The sequence below is a fragment of the Ruditapes philippinarum genome, unplaced genomic scaffold (assembly GCF_026571515.1).
Source record: "Ruditapes philippinarum isolate M1 unplaced genomic scaffold, ASM2657151v2 ctg7961_1_1_1_1, whole genome shotgun sequence".
Classification (NCBI taxonomy): domain Eukaryota; kingdom Metazoa; phylum Mollusca; class Bivalvia; order Venerida; family Veneridae; genus Ruditapes; species Ruditapes philippinarum.
In genome coordinates, this window is record NW_026863061.1 from 74,574 (window position 1) to 97,491 (window position 22,918).

Below are 22,918 nucleotides of genomic sequence, written 5' to 3' on the forward strand. Positions count from 1 at the left end.
TGATATATTTTTGTTTTTATTATAATACATGTCAGGTATCTAAAACGAAAAACTCTGATGTTGTTTCTCTGTTGTTGTTTTTTTTAATTGTATTTTTAGTGTTATGTTTTTCTGTAAGCTATACTCTCAATAAAAAAACAATATTCAACAAAGAATATTGGGAATATCAACAGCTCGAAAAACTTATGTTTTATACAACAATTAAGTAGTGTGTAATAAGAAATGCCTACCCTTAATTTTGCATTCTGGGTTGCTTGTCCATAGACCAGAGGCATTACATCTTGCCATTTTATCATCAGTAAGTTCATAGCCTGTTTCACAGTTAAACATTGCAGTTGCATTGAAGGTTGTTTCATTTAAAATGAGTGATACCGATCCCTGTATTGGTGGTATTATTTCCCCACAATCTTATAATTGAGATATTAAAGTTGGAATTACATTTATTTGCTTTATAAATACAGTACAAAACAAAATAGAAAATACAATCACGTGTAGCATCAATGTTCATGGTCAAATCTCAAAACATAACCTTCAAAAGCGTATGTCTGATAATTATACATACATAAGAAATAAAAAACAAAATGTTCTCTTGTTGCTTTGAGTCCGTGTAGCGCAGACATTGTGCACTGGGCTCTTCCTTCAGCAGACGTTAACAAACATCAATCTTATACATTTAGAAGAACTAATTAATTATACTGCATCTTATCAAACGAAAATCATTCTTTCTTCAAAACAATTATAAATATAGCATTTTTTATGTAATGCTTTTAAAACGAAGCAAGACTATACAAATATTATCTCAAAATAATAAATATTTCTGGTGTTGTTTTATATTACAAACAATAATCTGTCTAATGGCCACATCTCATGTATAGATTTGAGTTTCACAAACGCATTAGAATATATATCACATAGAGCTATTTTAGCCGTTGTAGAGAGACACTTTCCAAATTGTCATTGGTGGGAGTCAGACATATCAATAGTAACTATAATGTAACAAACGATAACAAAGATTTTCGAATATACTACAAGTGGAATATCAGGTTTTTTTACTTTATTTCGATAGTAAGTATGCGAACTGTTATAGTTGTTTAACAGTTACTGTAATGAAATTTGTGGAAAATCGTTTATGCAAATTTAGTTTCTCAACGTTTAAATTTAAAAAAGAGTTTTTTCATAAATATTCAATTTTTTAAGTACTAGTAATCAAAACAAACCTGTAACATTACAAGTTGGTGGTTCTGAGTCCCATGTACCGTCAAGTTGACAAATTAATGTTTGACTTCCATTTAATGTGTACCCAATATCGCATTCATAAATTGCACGCGACTCAAATGTTGTGTTAACAGAACCATGATCAATATGATCAGCTTGGTCACATTCTTCAATAAAAAAGTTATCATATTGTTACAGTTGTCATATTCCGCATCAAAATAGCACTTACGTTATAAAGTTATTAGATATTTTCACATTCAGAAACAGGTAAGCTCAGACATATCTTCATCACAAATTAATTTAAACTCAGTCTTTAAGGTTTGAGACGACAAAAATGATCAAAAAGTAATAACAACTTAGACTTTTACATTCACAATAGAAATAATTATAATAATAATAATTTAACTCAGTATTTTGAAACGGTAAATATAGAATTCTAATCACAAAGTATGAACAATATATATTATGATAATGATATCTTACTATTTTGAGTACAATTCACAGTGTATTGCTTCCACTTTCCATCTGGCATACAACTTGTAGTATTATCCCCATGTAGAGTATATCCAGAATGGCATTTGAATTCAACGATGGCTTTAAATTTTGTACCATTTGGAGCAGAAACAGAGGCGTCTTGCGGAACATTTGGCATCCCACAATCTATGTAGATGTTAGTGTATGATAAACTTAGTAATAAATATGTTTTTGAAACGTGCGAGTCGATTTTATCTACTATGAAATGATGAGTAATTATATAGCTTTTCGAAATAAAACGATGCCTTAACTACATGTTTATACCTGACTTGATTAATATCATTGACTAATTTCATCTAAAATACAACATTTACATAAACATTGTTACAAAATGGTAGCGAGGAAACAGTGTGCGTGTACAATGGTGTGTTGTTGTACATAGATATGTGTTCAAATGGTGATTACAAAAATATATTCACGTATAGTCAATATTCGATAAGTTAATGACATGTACACACGTAAGTAAAAGAAAATCCATGTAACCCAATTGGACTTCTTTTTTGATTGGAATGAAAAAATAATTTTAACCGAATTGTATTTCAAATCGCGTTTTGCATTCAGTGTATTCTGTAGTTTCTATAATTATTGAAACAAATTTTTTTAAAATTTTAAAGTCATGTAGATCTGATAGCAAGATATAATAGCTGAAAGCAATTAAAGGTATTCGGGGATATCTGTTTTTACAGGAACACTGTGACATATGCCTGTTAGTATCACAAAAAGATAAACAAATAAATAGAATTGATTATTTACCAATAAGAATGTAAAATTCATAAAAGTATATTTGCAAAGACATTACTTGCTCAGAGGTTAGTTTTTATATGATTAAATTACTTCCTTGGTATAATAATGAAGTAATTTAATCTCAAATACAAGTTGCTGTACATTTTAAAGTGGAATTTAAACCTTTTATTTCGCAATAAGTTGTATTGTAATCCCAGCTTCCTGAAGCTTCGCATGTTATGTTTGCTTGACCTTTCATGTTGTAGCCCTCATCACAGATGTATGAAGCATTTGAACCGTAAACTGTACTGTTCTGATGAAGAATAATTTCACCATTTGATGGGGGTGATACTTGTTCACAGTCTGTACAATTCAAAGAATATAGATATTGCATAACATTTGTAAGGAAATCAATCAATTATGCTCCCACTATTATTTTCATATTTGACAAATACTAAGGAGCAGTTTATTGTTTCCTACCTAGATGTCTATGCTTTTGATGTCTGTCAATCTGTCAATGTAAGTAAGAAATATGGATACAAACATGCATACTACTTATTTTTGTTTAAATGTAATGAGTGTGTTTCTGTTTCCTATATACATGTATTATACACTGATTGAAGAATGATTTGAAGAAAGAACGGCTAAATATGATTTCACTTATTATTCAATATATCTATAAATTCATATATACAGTGTTTAGTATTAAGAAGATTTTTTTTTAAATATAGAATATATTTTCACGAAAAGTGATAAAATGCAACATATTTTCACGAGCCGGGACGGCGAGTGAAAATATGTGGCATTTTATCATGTTGAGTGAAAATATATACCATATTTCACGAAAAACGAAATAAAAAACGTATTATTTAATTTCATTTTCAAAGAAAATGGTCACGAACTCTCTGCTTGCTAAACAACTGCAATTGTACAGCGCGCAGTAATGTAATTATTGTCTTGTTTTGTACGCGATATTTAGCGCTACATTGTGACGTCACGTAAACATCTCTTTAAACGTCTATACAGCGTTAATGACTGAATTACAGATATTGGTGTTCGATTTATTTTCTTAGACCATTTTCTATCATTCTAGATGTTTTTTTAAAACAAAATTCAACAAAACATTGTTTTGTATTCATCAGATTTTTCAAACAAAAAGGCGAGTTTTGACTCCGACCACTTTCACATTTATATTTCATATTTATCTTTAAAAGATATGAAATATATTTGACTGATATAGCACCATATTTCATGGGTAAAATTAAATAATAAAATGTTTACAAAACACCTTTTTTTATTCAACGACTTCTTGCACATTCTTTTTTTCTGACGTAACGTGTATATTATAGAATAATGGGTCGAAATGTCTTTTCAATTAAAGGAGTCCGTCTAAGTGTCATGTTTCGAGATGGCTTAGGGGTCGAGGTGTTTACAAGTCGAGCTGGCAAGAGGTCGAAATGTCATAGATTCCTTTTTATTAGCTTTGCTGTTCTTGTTACAGACTACTTGAAGTACATGAAAATATTGATGATCGAGAACAGATAACTCTCTTTATCTTAAGAAAAATCTCGGGTCGTATATTCAATCTTCCCTTTAATTTCTCAATAAAAAATATTGATATTGATATAATCAGTATCATAATACTTGAATGGCATACCTTTTATTTGACAGTATGTTGTATTATCGCTCCAAAAACCAGTATCCTTGCATTTTATACTGTCAGACCCATTTACTTGATAGCCATTGTCGCAGACATACTCTGCCTTAGATGTAAATGTAGTCGTGTTTGAGACATAGATGATTGTACCATTCGAAGGTAAAGGTAATTGTCCACAATCTTCAAATTGAACAAAATTAAAAAGAATACAATTATTGTAAAATAACAAAAACACTTTTAGAAATGTCAAAAGTATTGCATACTCCGTTTGATGAAGCATGTTCATTGATGGTACAAACAAGTGAAAGCGACCATGGAACGGCCTAAATCAGAATTTAACATAAATAACGAATTATTTATCCTAAATATTTGTCAGACAGGTTGTTGTGGTGATTTCTAGCTCAGCTTTTGAATAAAAAAAATCGATTAACTACAAATACTTAAGTAAGAAATCTCTAAATACCGTTATTTTCTTTTTTTTTCTTCATACAAAATTGACAAAGGGAAGTTACCCGTGTCAGCTTTTTGCTATGTTAAATATTCAATGTTACATGTATATTGTTGTAAATTATGGTTGGCTTAAAATGTTTTATTATAAGCTGTTTATACCATGACGAACCGCAGCACGCACAAATTACACTGTATAGATGGTTTACCACCTGTATGTTAGACTATTATTGCGTTTTGTTCTTAAAGTGATATTATGCACATCCAGGGCCATATATTCAGTGAGCAGGTGAAAGTGTGTATAAGTTCACATTTTGTCAAAAACCCTTTCAGTTATGTAATTTACTTTGCATGAACGATAAATAAGTAATGTGACCCAGGGAAATGTCTGCAAATATACCATGGAATTTACCTGTAACGTCCACTTAATAAAAAGAATAGGACAGTCTTTTAATATTCAAGCCAGATTTATACTTAAAATTTTCCAGTATCAACTGTTGGTCAATCACCATAATAACAGTCAGTCTTTTGAAATATGTTGTCAGTTCAGCTCAACTTTAGAATGAAACTATGAGCATAATGTCAATTTCAATGCATAGTTCTCGATTTTTTAACTCATTATTAATAAAAACAAATGCGTTTTGTTCTTTAAGGCATATCTCTCTATTTAATATCATTGTTAAAAGTTACAATGATGATTTAATACTTGAAATTCTTCTTTTTGCGCAGCGTAAGCAAATTCGTTGATTAACGGACAATTTTGTTTTCAGTGCTTCTTTGAAAACAAACGGAAGCTGGGGTTTTCTTTTGAACTAGTCGTCTGTGACAATTTGCGTCTATATTTAATCATCATTTCGTTATATAAATACCAACAATATAAATTCCCTGATAATATTTAACTCATTCAGACTAAATTCTATATTCTCTTTGTTACCTTTGGGGACGCATGTAGGTATATTCATCCATGTTCCTCTATCAGAGCATGTTATAGTTGTTGTTGATATTGCGCTTGTTTGGGTGACATCCTTGTTATGAAATCCTGCATCACAGTCTATTTCAGCAGTTGACTCATACTCAGTACCATTCTTTTGACGTCTTTTATCTGCCTTACGGATTTTTAAATATGTTACATTTCCACAATCTACAAATATATATACGTTTTACAAAAACATGTATGCTACGCAAAGTTGTTGCTCCAATATCATAAAAAAAGAAACTTGAATTGTTTTCATCAATTTCACGAGGTAGGAACCGTTACAAGATGGGTAGAATTCTTATGCTTTCTGGTCAGTAGTTCTTATGATAACTGTTACGGAGTACATGGAAATCATCATAGGTGTCGTCGAAAAATATTTATATACCAAAAAAAAAACACGCGTTAAAATTGGTAATTTTCATCTTAGGGTTCATTAAGTTCATTAAGATCATTAAGTTTGTATTACATATTGTACTATCTGTCAGAAAATAAACACACTTTAATCGCATTTTGTTTAAAATCTGGTTGTTTCGGATAAAAATTCCAAATTATTTTCTCATTCGTACATATTGGCCCGTACATTTGTAATTTTCTTCTTTGCCATATTTAATTACCTAAATAACTAATTATAATGTTAAATTGCAAACATAAATCTTTGACTAACAAATATTTATGCACATTTTGCAAATGAGTTCGTGTGAAAACTCTGAAGATGACCTAGAGTTCTTCTGATAACGTTTGTTACTCTCTTTGTAATTCTTGCGCTACGTTACGGCACGTTGTAGCGTATCTTATTATTCAGTAACTGTGTAAATCATTATGAAACGCAGAACATTCATCCTTAGCAAATAAAGGGTTATATAATGTTGTTTTTGAGTGTTTATCAATTCAAGAATAACTTTATGTTCCCTCCGTTTCCTGTGTTGTTGTTTTTTTCTTCTCATTTTTCCCCATTTTATAGCAGTTTTATTGATAATTAGGTAAGTATGCTATCGGTCTGTCGCAACAATGTACATGTAACCAACCCTTAGATTTCAATAACATTCTGTATTCTACTACATTTTGGTAAACATTTTTTACATAGTTACCTTTTCTTATACAGGTTGGTAAATTCGTCCAGTTTCCTGTTTCACTACAGGTTATAATTGTGGTGGATACATCTTCGGTTTTGTCTCCATCTTTATCTTTAAAACCAACATCACAACTCATGTTTGCGATTGATGTAAACACCGTGCCGTTCATATAATTCCTTTCATTAACATTAGTCAAACTTAAGTTTTCTAGTTTTCCACAATCTGTTATGAAATAAAATTTTTATAAAATGCTCATGCTTATTTTCGTAATCTTGTAATCTTATTTGAATTCAAAATGTTAAAGCTGAGTGTGAGAGGAAACAACAATCTCAAAATAATATGAAAAATAATTGTTAAATAATACTAAAAAGAAGTACAATTATTATAGTATATAAATTTATGTGTTAAAATGTACATTCCTTTAGGAACGCAAGATGGTAGGTTCACCCAGGTTCCATTCTTGGAACATGTTAGAGTAGTTGTTGACAGTCCAGCTGTTTGAGTGTCATGTTTATTATAGTAACCACCATCACAAAGTACATCTACTGTAGAGTTAAACTTGGTATCATCATGTAGTTGTACTGATGCTAGGTTAAGGTTTTTTAGGTGAAGTTGATTGACAGGTCCGCAATCTGAACACAAGAACAAGATGAGAAACTTTTGAAATATAATGCAATATAACATGACCTAAGCTATTAATCATGTATGAACTTAACTGATAAACAAATAGAAATAATAAAACAAGCAGTTTTCTGTAAATCTAGTAAGTTGGCAATGTCATGTTCTGACTTTTGGTTAACATTATTTAAAAGCTTTGTAGATGTCATTCAGTTCAGATTCTTTAGGAATTAACCTAAACACATTGATATCTTAACCAAAAAAAAAAAACAACTTTTGGTGATGTACAGATTTTTGATTTCACAATACTTTGGTAAATATCCTTTAATAATTCAAAATCTAAAAGTTGTGTCTGACATTTGAATATTATCTATTTCTAAATTGAATTCGAATTTAATTAAAGTTACTCAAGATCTCAATAATAGCCCCTATATTAAGTATATTTACTTAATCATAGTGAAAGAAAGTTCATTTTCTTTTTTCAGCTACATCTCTTTTACACATCTGTTTATAAGCATATACTACAAACACAAACTATGCACTACATACAACGGTAAATTATAAAAAAAATATAACAGTGTAACAAAATAGCTTAATCTTAGTTTTATAAATGAATACCTTTTCTGACACATTGAGGTAGATTTGCCCACGTTCCGTTTTCGTTACATCTAACCACAGTGTATGTTATTCCTAGTACCTGACTTCTATTTAACTCCTTATATCCCTCATCACAACTTATATTTGCCAGCGACGTATAAATTGTGGTTCCGTTGATAGGATTCCTGTTTTCAGCATTTGACAAGTTTAATTTGTTCAATCTTCCACAATCTAAAACAATTGTCGAAAATATCTATCATTAAACAAATTCTTCTCGAAAAAAAAATTATGATATCTTTTATTGAAGGCAGACATATTTAATTACAATACAATATAACTTTATATAAAAAAAGAATCATTCATGTCTGTAGGAAATAGATAAATACAGAATCCCTAAAGAAAGCCCAACACGGCAAAATTGAAAATGTTGCAGGCTCGGTTTGATTGAGCCTGTTCATGGACGGTACTGGAAAGTGCAAGTAACCGTCCACGCCCGCTAGCACCGGCTTAAGCAGAATTCGACATTTAAACATGACTTTAAGACTTTTATATTTTTTTAATTTATAACAGATTATTGTTTCATACCTTTAGGAACACATTCTGGCACATTGGTCCATGTTCCTGTATCAGAACATGCTACGGTTTGGGTGGATATTCCAGCTATTTGATTTCTACCTTTAATATAATATCCGTCATCGCAGTCTATATCAGCCATTGATTTAAATTTTGTATCTGTATGTAGACGTCTGTGAACGGCATTAGTTATCTTGATATCTGTTAGGTTTCCACAATCTGAATAAAGAAAGATAAATGGAACAAAAATTTTCAAATTGTTTTAACTTGTGGTTATCAATCTATTTTATCGTTACCCACATATAACACATTCACCTTTCAGAAAGATTAAAATGCAAAATGGTTAAAAAAAACACAGAACAACTCACCAAATTTTCATGATAATTGAAAAGACCTTAATTTAAAAAAATAGTAAAATTTGATGTACATATACATGGCATCATTTAATTATTCATGTTCGCAGTATGGATGATATAATTTCCATCATTAAAAAGGCTGGTACCTGTTTCAACTGCCGATAAAGTAATATTCATTTCTTTTTATTAGTCCAAACAGTATAACATCAATGTTTATGTCGATACTAGGGAGTATGTTGTATAACATATCTACTTAAATCATGATGATATAATGTCTTAATTGCATAAAGATGTTTCGTTCTGTCTGACTAAAGTTCAGATCTAATTACTTTTTACATGTAGATCTAATAACCATCGTATATATGCCGCCATCAATATGATTCTAATTTCTCCGAGAAAGCTATTTTTGCCATGCAGTCAAATCGAATTTTACAGATAGACAATAGACAAAATATCAATAATTTCTTTGTCCGAGGAAGTAAAACTAATTGTTGATTTTTGTGAGAAGAAAATTGTTTCAAGAAATTTGAAACAAAGAAAGAATAAACTCAATTTTAATGGGCTAGTTTAACTGCCGTTTATATGGACAACGCCATGTTTGTTCTCGAAATCGAGAAAATTACCTTTCCCAGTATTTGTTTTCCAGCGGTTAAAATAAGAAACCGAATCGCTTTTAAAATTGCGGATGCTCGCCGATGATTGGCTGTGTTGAAACTCACGAAAACGTGGCAACCAATCGTCAGATCCTAATGCGTAGCATTTTTAATCAGATTGATGTTACCTTATGACACTAATGTACTCATATATCTATAACTGATTAATGTATTAATGTGAAAATAGTTTGGTTTCTTAACATAGCTTTAATGTAACGTGAGCCGCTTTTAGACTTAAGATATCTAAAAGATACCTTTTCTGACACAGTTTGGTACATTTGCCCACGTTCCGTTCTCAGAACATTTCATCAGTGTGGATGATACCCCCTTCAACTGGGCTTTATTGTTATCATAGTACCCTGTTTTACATGTTATAGCAGCACTGGATCCGTAGTTTGTGTCAGTAAATATGAGTCTGTTTGCAGCATGTGATATATTTAACATTTCAAGGGATCCGCAATCTGAAACAAAAAGACACAGTAATTTAAAAGGACTAGATATCAATTTCGCTTACGGTTTCCGTGTATGTTATACACAATGGCAGAACATTTATATTCATTTACTAACATTTATTTTGAGGAAAAAGTGATGTTGTTGAAATAGTTGATATATACAATTAGGGATGTCGATTCATTGCTTAGAATATCTGACTGTAGTAGTTAATGTTGCAGTTGGTTGATTTTGAGTATATAAACTTTTGAATTCATTCAACCATTATTATCCATTAGGAACGCATATGCATCTTGTGCTTAATGTTATCTATTTCTTTTATAATACAGTAAACTCCGCTTATAACGAACTCATTGCGGCGTTCAAAATATGTTCCTTATATCTAGAGTTTCTTATAAGCATAAAGCATAATAGTTCCTTGAATCAGGAGTTTTAAAGCGTACATATTTTGTTTACATCGTCTTCAATTTTTAAGACATTTGATTTACAAAAATAAGTCAAAGATGGATTTCTTCGTTTCATTTCATTTTTACCGTCATGTATTATTTTATGCTTATTACTGTGAATGTCGTTAAGCTTAGCTCAATGCAAAATATTTAAGTAATTGAAGTTTAATCAAATCGAAATTTTGATAGAAAATTTATTAATGACGATACAAAATACCCGAATCAAAAAATTTGCAACTCGTTTGGAAATAACGAAAGAAACCTAAAATCCCAAAAGGAAACGAATGTCAGCTTTCTAATCTAAAGATACTTTGACGAAAATTTATAAATTATATAAGAAAACAAATCATTCAGTCGTTAGCGGTTATATAAATACATTATTAATATGTAAAATACATGCAAATAATAAACTTTATATCAATTTGACAAATATAACTGATTATATCGCATACGTTCGTTTTCTTGTGTGTTTTCGCTATTTTCATGCGCATGAGTAGACGGGATCGTGAACGTCATTCGTCATTTTAGACAAAATTTATATATCATTAAAGCAGCGTAAAATAATCTGTAGCAGAACGCTTGGTAATACAGAGTTATAATGCGTAGAAGAATGTATTGTTAAGCATAACTTTAAATCAAGTTAATTAACGTATGAATGTAGATAGTTCGTTTCCAAAACTCCTTTAGATTTATGACAAATGAGACGCGTATACCGTGTCAGAAATTTCTTTTATGTTATTTCACTAATTTTACAATCATCATGGCCAATCAGACTCCGAAATTTCAGATTGTAGTTTCAAAATGAAAATTTTACATATACTCAGTTCTTCCCGTTAAATTGCAGAAAACAGACGGCTTCCGGCCGTAATATCCTAAATAGAAAGTTATTTCGAACTGCCTTCGAAATTAAGTGTGAAGTACACACAACAATAATCGGTACATTCGGCCAAGTTTTAATCCGTACCGATAAAACGAATAAGAAAGTCCGTGAGCTTTCCACAGATAACTAAATTGGGACTAAAAAAAATAAGTTCCTAATAAGTGATAATTCCTTATAACCGTGTTCGCTCGCTATAACCATACTTTTATATTCAATAAAGAAGGGCAGAATTCGGGCCAAAAAAATTCTTACGTATAACCGGAAGTTTGCTATAACCGTGTTCTCAGTAAATGAGGTTAACTGTTCTAGTAATTATTGTATAGTTATATCCCCCTAAATCACAAAGTTCTTGAAGCGTTGAAGAGCTGAATAGTTGAGAATACCTTTACGTATACAGTTAGGAATGTTGGTCCAGGTTCCTTGTTCAGAACATCTGATTACAGTAGTTGATGTTGCAGTTGTTTGATTTTCTCTTGGGTCGTAATATCCATCATCGCAATCTATTTCTGCTGTAGAATTGAATTTCGTGTCATTGTAACGCCTTTGTGTTGCATGAACTATGGTGATGACTTTAACATCATGGCAATCTGATAAAGAAGACAGTCAGTATTAAAGTTAGTTTTAATGTTTATCAGTGAAACCATGAATTGCTAAGTATTTTATATATATTAAAAGAGAGATGGAACAAATAATAAGGTTCACTTTTGTATTATACTTTGCGCTTTCGGCTGTTCACTTTTACATGGTTGAATTTAAAAAGATATTCAGGCAAAATTATGACAAAAATATTAAAATGATCTTATGTACTCAAATCACGCTAAAATGATTTTTCTTGAAGTTTCAGCATGAATTTCTGTTTAAATTCTATATATTTTAGGTTTGAAGCGTAAATATATATGTTGAACAAAATTAAGACACCAATAGAATCACCAAATAGCTTTTAAACAAGTCAGGTGACTTGAACAAAGCATTGAAGTTACAATAACAGATATTGTGGATATTGTATGATTGAAACAAGCCTAAGTCATTCATTTGACATGTTCTTTAACGTTTTCAGTGTTCACTTTGACAACTTTTGTGAAATGCTAGCGCTGTAATCTGACCCACGCGGGTCAAGTTAGGAAACCACCATTTAATTCTTTATATGGAGAAATTTTTGTTCCTTTGACTGTCTGACTGTCTAATATATTCATGGTGAGGGTTTTTTACAGAATAATGAACGAAATTTCAACACTAAGAAATGAAAATTTTGCCTGTGTCTCCCTTTAATATAATACGTGCATAATCAAAATTTCATAAAAACATATATTAAGTAGACTATATAGTTAACCTTTAGGTACGCATTTGGGAGTATCTGTCCATTTTCCCGTGTTCGAGCATAGTGCTGTACGTATTGATACACCCGTTGTTTGCTTCTGATCAATATCGTAGTAACCTAAATCACACGTAATTTCTGCCGTATCGTTGTATTTGGTGGTATTATTCAAAAGAGTCCTATTAACTGCATGTTCCATCCTGACATTCTGAACGTCTCCACAATCTTAAAGATCAAGAGAAAAATCAATCCATAGAACGGTTAGTTCCTCGGATAGTACGTATATAATGTATATATATACTTTTACAGAACTTTACTTTTTTCCTTTCCCATTTTTTCTTTGTCTTTTGCTTTTGAGAGTATTCTTAATTTTATACCAGAGTGCGAATCTACTGTAAGTTTGCCATTACGATCATGTTTCAGTTCATTTGTATAAAAACAAAAAAAAAATTGTTTTGCACTGATGAAGGCATATAGACTAAACATTTGCAATAAATAATTACTGAATGTTCGTGTTTGTGTGGCATGTCTGTTTAGTTCATTTTTATAAGATTTAAACAAATACTATGATAAAAAAACAAACATAGCAGAAACAAAGTATGTTTGATAAACTTAATTTCTTTGTCCTAGTATGTTAATTTACAACAAACCTACGGTAGGTCATTGAACAAATTTATCCTTATGTTTAGTTTTTCTAGGAACTTATTTTTTTTACAAACAAATACAAACCAATACAAAAGTTTTGTTCAGAGGTACCTTTTGCAAAACATTGCCTGATGTAAGTGATCGATGCTGACATCGACACACAAAGTAAACATGATATTTTAAAATTACACAAAACCTTTTATGGCAATAAATGATACTATATTAGCACAACAGTGGCAAGAAAAGAATACTTTGATAACTGAAGCTTTAGAAAATGAAAATGATGTGTTATTTAGGATATAGATAACCATTTTGAGTATATTGATTGACTTATTCACGGCTCGTGTTCAAATACGCCGGAATATAATCATGAAGGCCGATTAATAACAAAGCATTTGAAGGATAAACAGTGTATTATTACACTATAGTGCATGCAAATAAATATGAATATCCATCTAAACATGATATAAAAAAAGAAATGATTAAATTATGTTTAATCACATTGAGCGTAGAAGTAATTTTCGAGGTCATTTGGTTTATGGACGTCATATCTGACGTCAAATGGCGTGTACGAATTCTTTTCCATGCTGTGTATATATTTGTAAGTTTAGAAATTGAATTTCCCTATCCCAAATATTATACAGCAATTCTGTAAATGATTGCAACTAAACTTTAAAATCAAAGCATAAAAATCAGACCATTTAGTGGAAAATGTTATACACTAACATGTATAAATGAAAAATTGTTCCACTTCTACAAGAAATTATGTTACAAGGTCATTAATTTCATGACTTCAAAAATAATTAGCCAGATTTGTACATGTAAATTAAACAAAGTGTTTCATGTTTTTACAGTGATTGGCGATGACGTCTGCAAGGCAGCTACACATAATAAAAAACTTTTCAATTTGATAAAAAAGTCATAATTTCTTGCAATATTTTCACAGATGTATACATTTAATTCTGGCTACTTTGTGATCGCATCAAAATATATTTCGATAATTATACTTGTCTTATGAAAGTTTAAGGATTTAATTAATTACATATTCGACACATAACCTTATAACAAAATGTTTTTTTAAAGTCTTTCTTCTTGAACATTAATTATATGATTATCATTCCTATTATCATTGTTGTAATGGTTGTTTTTTTTTTGTTGTTGTTAAAACTATGATCAATATTGTAAAATAAATATAAACAACTAGAAACATGGCAATGCCATGAAACCAGGTTTTAAATTATCACCATTGCAGATATATATGATGTAGTTGAAATACAAACGACAAACAATGTAACTTTGTGCAATGTAAATCATGAATAATGAATTTTCTATTTTAGTAACTGTAACCTTGACCTTTGGGGGCCAAAAGTCCATCTCAAGTGAGGTCTTTATAAAAACTTGTTTCACACCAATTTTCATAAAAAATATCTTATTCCAAACTTGTTATTGACCAGAAACCTTTTTTCTATTTTTAGTAACATTGATCTGACTGGAAACAGATTTTCTGTTTTAAGCAAAAATGACATTGACCTTGACTCTACAGGATCCAAAAGCAGGCAGATAAGCTGGCAGACATGCAACAACCTAGAGAGTTTCTGTTTTATAACTAAATTAAGTTTTTTATGAAAGGGCCAAAATTAGGTAAAAACTTATCCAATCATCCAATCACAATACTTCGACAAAAGGCATCAGGGCACTTGAAGACAAAGCTAGTTTGTGAAAGTTTGAACAAAATCCCTTGAGAAATGTAGAAGGAGTTGCGTAACAGAAGAAATTGTTCACTACATACTCTATTTAAGGAAAACACAAAGGGCCATAATTAGGTCAAAAATTATCCAGTCACAAAACCCCAACAATATGCATCAGGGCACTTGATGACAAAGCTTCTGTGAAAGTTTGAACAAAATCCCTTGAGAAATGTAGGAGGAGTTGCACACAGAAGAAATTGTTCACAATATATTCTATATTAGGAAAACAACAAAGGGCCATAATTAGGTCAAATATTATCCAATCACAAAACCCCGACAATATGCGCCAGGGCACTTGACTTGATGACAAAGCTTTTATGAAAGTTTGGTCAAAATCCGTTGAGAAATGTAGGAGAAGCTGCGCTTAGAAGAAATAGTTTACGCCCGCCCGCCCGCCGATCCTCCCGTCTGCCCGCCGACATACCTCAATATAATAACTAGTTTTTTCCTTCGGAAAACCTGGTTAATAATGTACTTTTCGTTGTTTTATAACTCTTGTATAATATTCTCCTATTGTTAATATTTTTTTCATATAAAAATTGAGTACCAACCGAATGTCAAGTTTTGAAAAAATATTGCTGACGTAAAATACCTTTTTTGACACAATTTGGTAAATTTGCCCAAGTTCCATTCTCGCTACATATCGCTTCAGTTCTTGAAATAGCCTCTGTCTGATTTTGGTTGACATTAGTATATCCGATCTGACAAGATATGTTAGCTGTTGAAGTGTATTTTGTATCATTTTGAAGCAACACTTGTTCTGTGTTTGAGAGGTTCAGTGGCGACAGGTTTCCACAATCTTGAATGAAAAATATATTAACAACCATTAAATGAAGTCAATGATTTAAATTTTATCAATTTAACTGTGTGAACTACAATAACATCGTATTTGACGTATTAATAGACAGAGGTTCTGCAAATTATCTGATACTGACCGAAATAATTATCATGTCTGGAAAAACTGTAAGAAAAAAATTATTTTAAAATACTATACCAATTCTGACACAATCTGTCACTTTGTTCCACTTCCCATCTTGTCCACATGTCATATTGAACTGATTTTGGAAGTTATCCCTATCGGCGACAACATGGCCAACATCACATGTGACTAAAGCAGATGATTTAAATGTCGTATCGTTTGTTGGCGATAAAACAACTGATTCGGTATTATTGATGTTAAGATTCTCAATTAACCCGCAGTCTGAAAAAAACATCATTTTAAGTCATGTGTTTACGCATTAAATTGATAGAATTTTAGTCATGGAATATTAAAATCAAGTAAACAGATTGTTAAAATTGTCAAATTTTACTTTGTATGAATAATAACCTAAAACTCCTGCACTGGCTGTGTACATGTTTTCATGTTTAATACGATATCCAAAGTTGAAATGTGTTTTCATTTTTGTTTTACTTTATTTCAAGACCAACCTAAGTTTAAATATGCAGCGCATCTTTTATATTCTGTTTGAAGAATTAATCATTTTCAAATTGTAAACCCTTGGTGATCTCTTGTTTAAGACTGTTTTGAAATAACAATTATTCATTGTACTTATTGGGTACAGTAATTTGACTTCTACGGCATGATTCCTTGTTTACATAAAGCTACCTTCGTAACTTTATTTAATACATGTGTTTCATTCTAACAGTACATTACTGAATTAAATAAATAGGGAACTTAACCGACGAAATATTGTATACTAAGTAGGTGAATAAGAGTGGATGATATAGTTATCGTTATTTTCAATAGTTACAATCCATAGATAAATAAACCAGAACTGTGCTCCAAAGGACACGGATGCCCCCACTGTGCAGATGTGCTCGTAAACAAGAGCATGCATATCTGTAGGCAAGATTTTTATGTGGTACTTTTTCATTCCACTGTTTCATTTCTGTACATATACCTAAAATGATCTACAGGTAACCTTATGTACATGTTAAATTAAATTACAAATGTAAAATTTATATGTTCAATTATTTATATGGTATATAGTGAAAAAAAATCAACAAAGGGCCATAATTTAAATTTGGTCACAGCAAAAATTCCTTTCTTAATACCATCTACACATTAAAGCTGTTCATCCCTGGAAGTTTAAGCAAAATCTGCCATCCGGTTTAAGAGGAGTTGCGTTCACAAAATTTCTATATGGTATATAGTGAAAACATCAACAAAGGGACATAATTCTGTTAAATTTGGTCGCAGCAAAAATTCCTTTCTTTACTACCATCTACACATTAAGATTGTTCATCCCTGGAAGTTTAAGCAAAATCTGCCACCCGGTAAAAGAGGAGTTGCGTTCACAAAATTTCTACATAGTATATAGAGAAAAAATCAACAAAGGGACATAATTCTGTTTAATTTGTTCGCAACGAAAATTCCTTCCTTTACTACCATCTACACATTAAGGTTGTTCATCTCTGGAAGTTTAAGCAAAATCTGCCATCCGGTTTAAGAAGAGTTGCGTTCACAAGATTTCGGGACGTACGGACGGACAAGTGCAACGCTATATCTTTAAAACATTCTAAAGATATTTTTACAGCAAAGCAAGAAACGATTAAACTAAAACAATAAGAGTCAATGACGACATTCAGGGGGATAATTTCATGCACCACATCTTGACATGAAAATTGTTTTCATTTGTATTTTTATGTCAACATATGAAGGTGGTAGCTTATCAAATTGATGATGTCTACAAAAAATGTGTATTATGACCGTGAAAGGTTTTAATGTCGAACACTTGCTTCAAGTCACTAAGAACGACTATACATTTGACAAAAAAGTCAATTCGCCAAAATTTATATAATTGCAAATATTTTTAAATTTGTAGTTATCTTATTTAAGAATTTTTGCAAAATGTATTTAGCTTATCTTATACATGTATATAATCATTGCTATAAAATATTATTATCAATTTTATTACACTTATTACTATTATACTTAGTATCATAGTAAGTGTTGTTGTTGTAGACGTTTATTGTCAATTATTCACAAATGTTATTTGGAACGTTTTATATCTATCTATTACATTCTTTTGTTGTTGATATTTATTCATATAAAAAAACAAATTATAGCCATCGTGTTTATAAATAACAAAAAAACATAGAATACCTTTTTTGACACAATTTGGTAAATTTTCCCAAGTTCCAATCTCGCTGCATCTCGCCTCAGTTGTTGAAATGCCCTCTATTTGACCTTGGTTGCCATCAGTATATCCAGTCTGACAAGATATATCAGCTGTTGAATTGTATTTCGTGTCATTTTGAAGAGATACATTTTCCGTGTTTGTAAGGTTAAGTAGTGACAGATCTCCACAATCTACAATGAAAGTCATATCTTTAACCGTTCAGAGTCTTAATAAATCTAGTCTAATGTTTGTTAACAAAAGATGATAGAGATATTTTCTACAATATCAATAAATGTGTTTTGTGACAGAACAAAGTCATTGATATAAAATAAAAATATTTTAAAATGATATATTTAACATATCTAGAGATCCGTAATATGCAAAGTATGATACGTATTGCAAAACAACACGATGTAAAATCTGCTTACTCTTTCCGTGCATTTCACGCATCATAGCAGAATATTTACAATGAAAAGAACATTGAATTTGTTGAACAATTGAGAATACCTTTACGTATACAGTTAGGAATGTTGGTCCAAGATCCTTGTTCAGAGCATCTGATTATAGTAGTTGATGTTGCAGGTGTTTGATTTTCTCTTGGATCGTAATATCCATCTTTACAATCTATTTCTGCTGTAGAATTGAATTTCGTGTCATTGTAACGCCTTTGTGTTGCATGAACTATGACGATGTCTTTAACATCATGGCAATCTAAATAAAGAAATAGTTCATTGTTGATCAATGAACATATGCAAAGATTAGTCTTTCATGCATATTAAAAAGAAATCTTTGAAATTGATAATATTTAATTTTTTGTAATACTTTGCACATATTGCTGTTCAATTTGATAATCGATATATATGTACGGTCGATGAAATATGTTTGAAGTTATATAAGCATGTTTAAGTTTTATGAAACTTATGATCACATTTACAGTTTACCTTTTGGTACGCATTTGGGAGTATTTGTCCATTTTCCCGTGTTGGAACATAGTACTGTGCGTTTTGATACACCCGTTGTTTGGTTTTGATATGTATCGTAGTAACCTAAATCACACGTGACTTCTGCCGTACCGTTGTATTTAGTGTTTTCATTCAAAAGTGTCCTATTAGCTGCATGCTTAATATTTACATTCTGAACATTTCCACAATCTTAAGGATATAAAACATGACACTGTTTATGCAGTACGAAATTGTGTAATATTTAGTATGGTTAGAATAATATATGTATAAAAGGTTAATAAGTACAGAAAGGAAATTATAAAACGGATTATTTTATTGTACATTCATATTTAATTAACTTGACAAATCATTGAATTCGAAGTCGTTCAACCGAAGCAATACTTCAGCTACCGATCTTAAACGTTAGTTTTGCAACAACCTATCCATTAATTCAGGCATTTTCGTCAGTCGTTTTCAGGAAAAGCATTGTAAACTCAAGAAATATTTCTTATAGCCAAAGCTACTTTTATATTACGATTGGTTTAAGAAAATGTAAAAATATACTTAGTATTCCTTTACAGAACATTTCGTACTTTTCTTAAAAAAGAGAGACATGGAGAGAGAAAATTTTAAATTTTATACCGGAATGCTAATTTATTTTTAGTAAATTAGCCATTTACGCTCATATTTTATTTGTATTAGATTTGAAAGAAAAACTATTGTAATAAATGTACAAAAGATGTTTTTCATTCAAGTATCGATGCTGGGTTATTAATGATGAAATTAACTTTGTTAAATATGAATATTCAAAACTTTATTTACACGCAAAAGTTCATAACAATCATAGCAAGAACAAAGTTGGTCTCATTATCTTTAATTCTCTGTCTCACGTAAATTAACTAGCAGTAAACGACAAAAAGGTTATTTGAACAGATTAGGTATTACGTTTGATTCTTTTTAGGAACCAATGTTATTTACTAACAAATACAAACGCAATTGCTGTTCAGAGGTACGTTGTTTATTGTTTTGTTTTCTTTCTTTTTTTCTTTTTTTTCAAAATAAGAACTTACTAGCCATTTTAAGATATCTTTGATTTCCATTTTACTCTTGATGTTTGAAAGAAGTTGTTATTATTAGCATCATCATTATTAATGTTGTTGTTATTGTTGTTGTTGGTTTTGTCGATTATTTTGTAAAATAAATATAAATGATGCAATATGCGTTTTTTTATGTCTCGTATAACATTCCTGTGTTGTTGATAAACCTTTCATATAAAAAATTCCCTACCTACGAATGTCAAGTTTTGAATATGTTCGATAACGTTAAATACCCTTTTTGCGACAATTTGGTAAATTTTCCCAAGTGCCATTCTCGCTACATATCACCTCAGTTGTTGAAATTCCCTCTGTCTGATTTTGGTTGACATTAGTATATCCCATCTGACAAGATATATTAGCTGTTGAAGTGTATTTTGTATCTTTTTGAAGCAATACTTTTTCCGTGTTTGAGAGATTCAGTGATGATAGGTTTCCACAATCTTGAATGAAAAATACATTTTACAACCATGAAATGAATTCAATGTTGTAAATTTTCTGAATTTATCTGTGTGAACTACAATAACATCGTATTCTACGAATAAATGCACAGTTGTTCTACAAATTACTTGATGCTGATCGAAATAATAATGAACTGGAAAAAAATGTAAGACAAACATTATTTTTAAAATACTATACCAATTCTGATACAATCTTTTACTTCGTTCCACTTCCCATCTTGTCCACATGTCAAATTGAACTGATTTTGGAAATTATCCCTATCGGCGACCACATGGCCAACATCACATGTGACTAAAGCAGATGATTCAAATGTCGTATCGTTTGTTGGCGATAAAACAACAGATGCAGTATTATTGATGTAAAGTTTCTCAATCGGTCCGCAGTCTGAAAATACATTATTTTAAGCCATGTGTTTATGCATTTCAATGATACAATTTTAGTCACAGGAATGGTAAAATCAAGTAACAGATTGTTAAAATTATCAAATTTTACTTTGTATAAAAATTTTATAACCCCTGCACTGGCTGTGTACATGTTTTCATGATTAATACGATATCCAAAGTTGAAAATATGTTTTCTTTTTTGTTTTAGTTCATTTTTCAAGACCAACTTCAGTTTAAATATGCAGCGCATCTTAATAATTCTTTTTGAAGAATTTAACATTTTCAAAGTGTAAAGCCTTGGTATTCCATTGTTTATGACTGTTTTGAAATAACAATTCAAACGTTTTTATTGTACTTATTGGGTACAGAAATTAGACTTTTACAGCTTGATTCGTTGTTTACATAATGCTACCTTCTAAACTTTATTTAACCCTTTTACCCCATGGGCGTATTGCGAAAAATGGCTGTTTTCATTGAAAAACCTCCTGTAACAAGTTCAAACTGCTATGAAACTACGAAAAATGCTTCAATACTGATGAAACTTGGCACAAATGTTCACTAGGCTATAGCCTCTGTAACAGCATGCTCAATTGTAAATTTCATGTTACCATGGCAACGTGGGGACGTCTCAAATTTGCCAAAAATCACGATTTTGCATTTGATTTTTCCATCAAAACTGATTTTAAAGTGCTGCAACTTCTGAATGAATTAAAATAGAGTAAAAGGCTTTTCAGCGTCGGTTACTAGTTACCCTTAGATCGACCTGAGGCCATCTTTAGCCTGTCCAAAATTTTCTTGGCGATGAGGGGGACTGCCGCCCACCTTCAAACGCAAGTAAGACATCTAGACCCCTTGACTTCTCGACCCCTTAGGATATTAAGATGACATCTAGACCCCTTGACTCTTAGACCCCTTGTAAGATGACTTTTCTACCCCTACTAACTAAGACATTTCGACCCCTGTTTTAAATGTTGGACTTTAAAAGAACCGTAAATATATTTTGAAAATATTGTAAGACTTATATATAATCTTAAAGATTTTTGTTTAAATTTATTTGTTTCTTTTTCTGAAATATCAGTTGCAAAATTTAATTTTTTTAAATCTAATTTTGGTGATTAATAAACAAATTGTTCTATTATGTATTTATGGAGTGAATTCCCCCATGATATATGATATATGATACTGAATGCATAAATAATTGTTTTTCTATTTTATTTTTTTCCCTTTTTTTCTATTGCTGATCTCTACCGGAACCATATATTGCTTAATTTGTGTTATTTGCATACATCCTCATGTTGTATTTGTAATACCTTGAGTGAAAATAAAGTTTTCTGTCTGTCTGTCTGTTTCGTTACGGACTAAAATCGGATTAAAGTCCCGTGGTTTAATGTAATGGTGCTTATCTATAATTTCGTCATTAGTGCATTAAGTAACAATTATTTATTAGATATGTAACATCGCGCGTTATAAATAATCTTTGATGTTATGGAAAGCCTTTGCTAATAATTAACACACATTTTTTTAATAAATTATAAATATTATTTACTCAAACTTGTGAAGATATACATGAAAACGCGTATTTTCTACAACATTTCAGTTTTATTAATAGTTTTTTGTTTCCTATTAATATTGCCTGATAAATAAGTGAAGGAATATTATTACATACTTTTCTTTTTGTGTGTATATTTGTCATAATCATATTAATTTATTAAATGATAATGTCCGTTTTGTGTATTGCGCGCAAGGAGACTGTCGTCCTTTACAACATGCCGTTACATGTGACATTTGTGAGAAGGTGCAACACAGAACCTGCAACACTGGTGAGTAATGTTTCATTTTTCCATTTACATATAATTCATACGAAAGTCGTATTAATAATAACTAAAAATGTAAACTTCAGTTTATTGTTTTGTAAGACATAATAATGTTACATTGGCAATGAACGTTTATACTAAATGAAATATTGAATTGTGTGTAATAGTTTACGGAAATGTAATTATTGACTGCATA

At 30.7% G+C, this 22,918-nt stretch overlaps 2 protein-coding genes across 2 annotated transcripts; both read right to left on the bottom strand.

Moving 5' to 3' along the window:
- Window positions 1-201: 201 nt before the first annotated feature.
- On the bottom strand, window positions 202-6,883 carry LOC132721032 (P-selectin-like). Its single transcript, XM_060705281.1, has 7 exons — window positions 6,641-6,883; window positions 5,487-5,717; window positions 4,130-4,309; window positions 2,656-2,835; window positions 1,699-1,875; window positions 1,218-1,382; window positions 202-407 (listed from the first exon to the last, which is right to left on the bottom strand). Exons 1-7 carry the CDS (start codon window positions 6,792-6,794, stop codon window positions 202-204), a joined length of 1,293 nt encoding a protein of 430 aa, XP_060561264.1. The 5' UTR covers window positions 6,795-6,883.
- A 105-nt stretch (window positions 6,884-6,988) lies between these two features.
- On the bottom strand, window positions 6,989-21,681 carry LOC132721033 (sushi, von Willebrand factor type A, EGF and pentraxin domain-containing protein 1-like). Its single transcript, XM_060705282.1, has 12 exons — window positions 21,660-21,681; window positions 20,703-20,909; window positions 20,300-20,506; window positions 18,013-18,219; window positions 15,901-16,107; window positions 15,499-15,705; window positions 12,529-12,738; window positions 11,582-11,785; window positions 9,677-9,883; window positions 8,426-8,632; window positions 7,862-8,071; window positions 6,989-7,257 (listed from the first exon to the last, which is right to left on the bottom strand). Exons 1-12 carry the CDS (start codon window positions 21,679-21,681, stop codon window positions 6,989-6,991), a joined length of 2,364 nt encoding a protein of 787 aa, XP_060561265.1.
- Window positions 21,682-22,918: the final 1,237 nt, after the last annotated feature.

Excerpts from the sequence above, each read along its gene's own strand:
- LOC132721032 (XM_060705281.1), bottom strand. The coding sequence starts at position 6,794 with ATGAACGGCACGGTGTTTACATCAATCGCAAACATGAGTTGTGATGTT. Across the intron at positions 5,718-6,640 it reads ACCAACCTGTATAAGAAAAG|ATTGTGGAAATGTAACATAT; the intron begins GTAACTATGTAA and ends ATATATTTGTAG. Across the intron at positions 1,383-1,698 it reads TGTGAATTGTACTCAAAATA|AATGTGACCAAGCTGATCAT; the intron begins GTAAGATATCAT and ends TTTTTATTGAAG.
- LOC132721033 (XM_060705282.1), bottom strand. The coding sequence starts at position 21,681 with ATGGCCTCAGGTCGATCTAAGG. Across the intron at positions 8,072-8,425 it reads GCCAGAATGTGTTCCTAAAG|ATTGTGGAAGATTGAACAAA; the intron begins GTATGAAACAAT and ends CAATTGTTTTAG. Across the intron at positions 7,258-7,861 it reads ACCTCAATGTGTCAGAAAAG|ATTGCGGACCTGTCAATCAA; the intron begins GTATTCATTTAT and ends TCTTGTGTTCAG.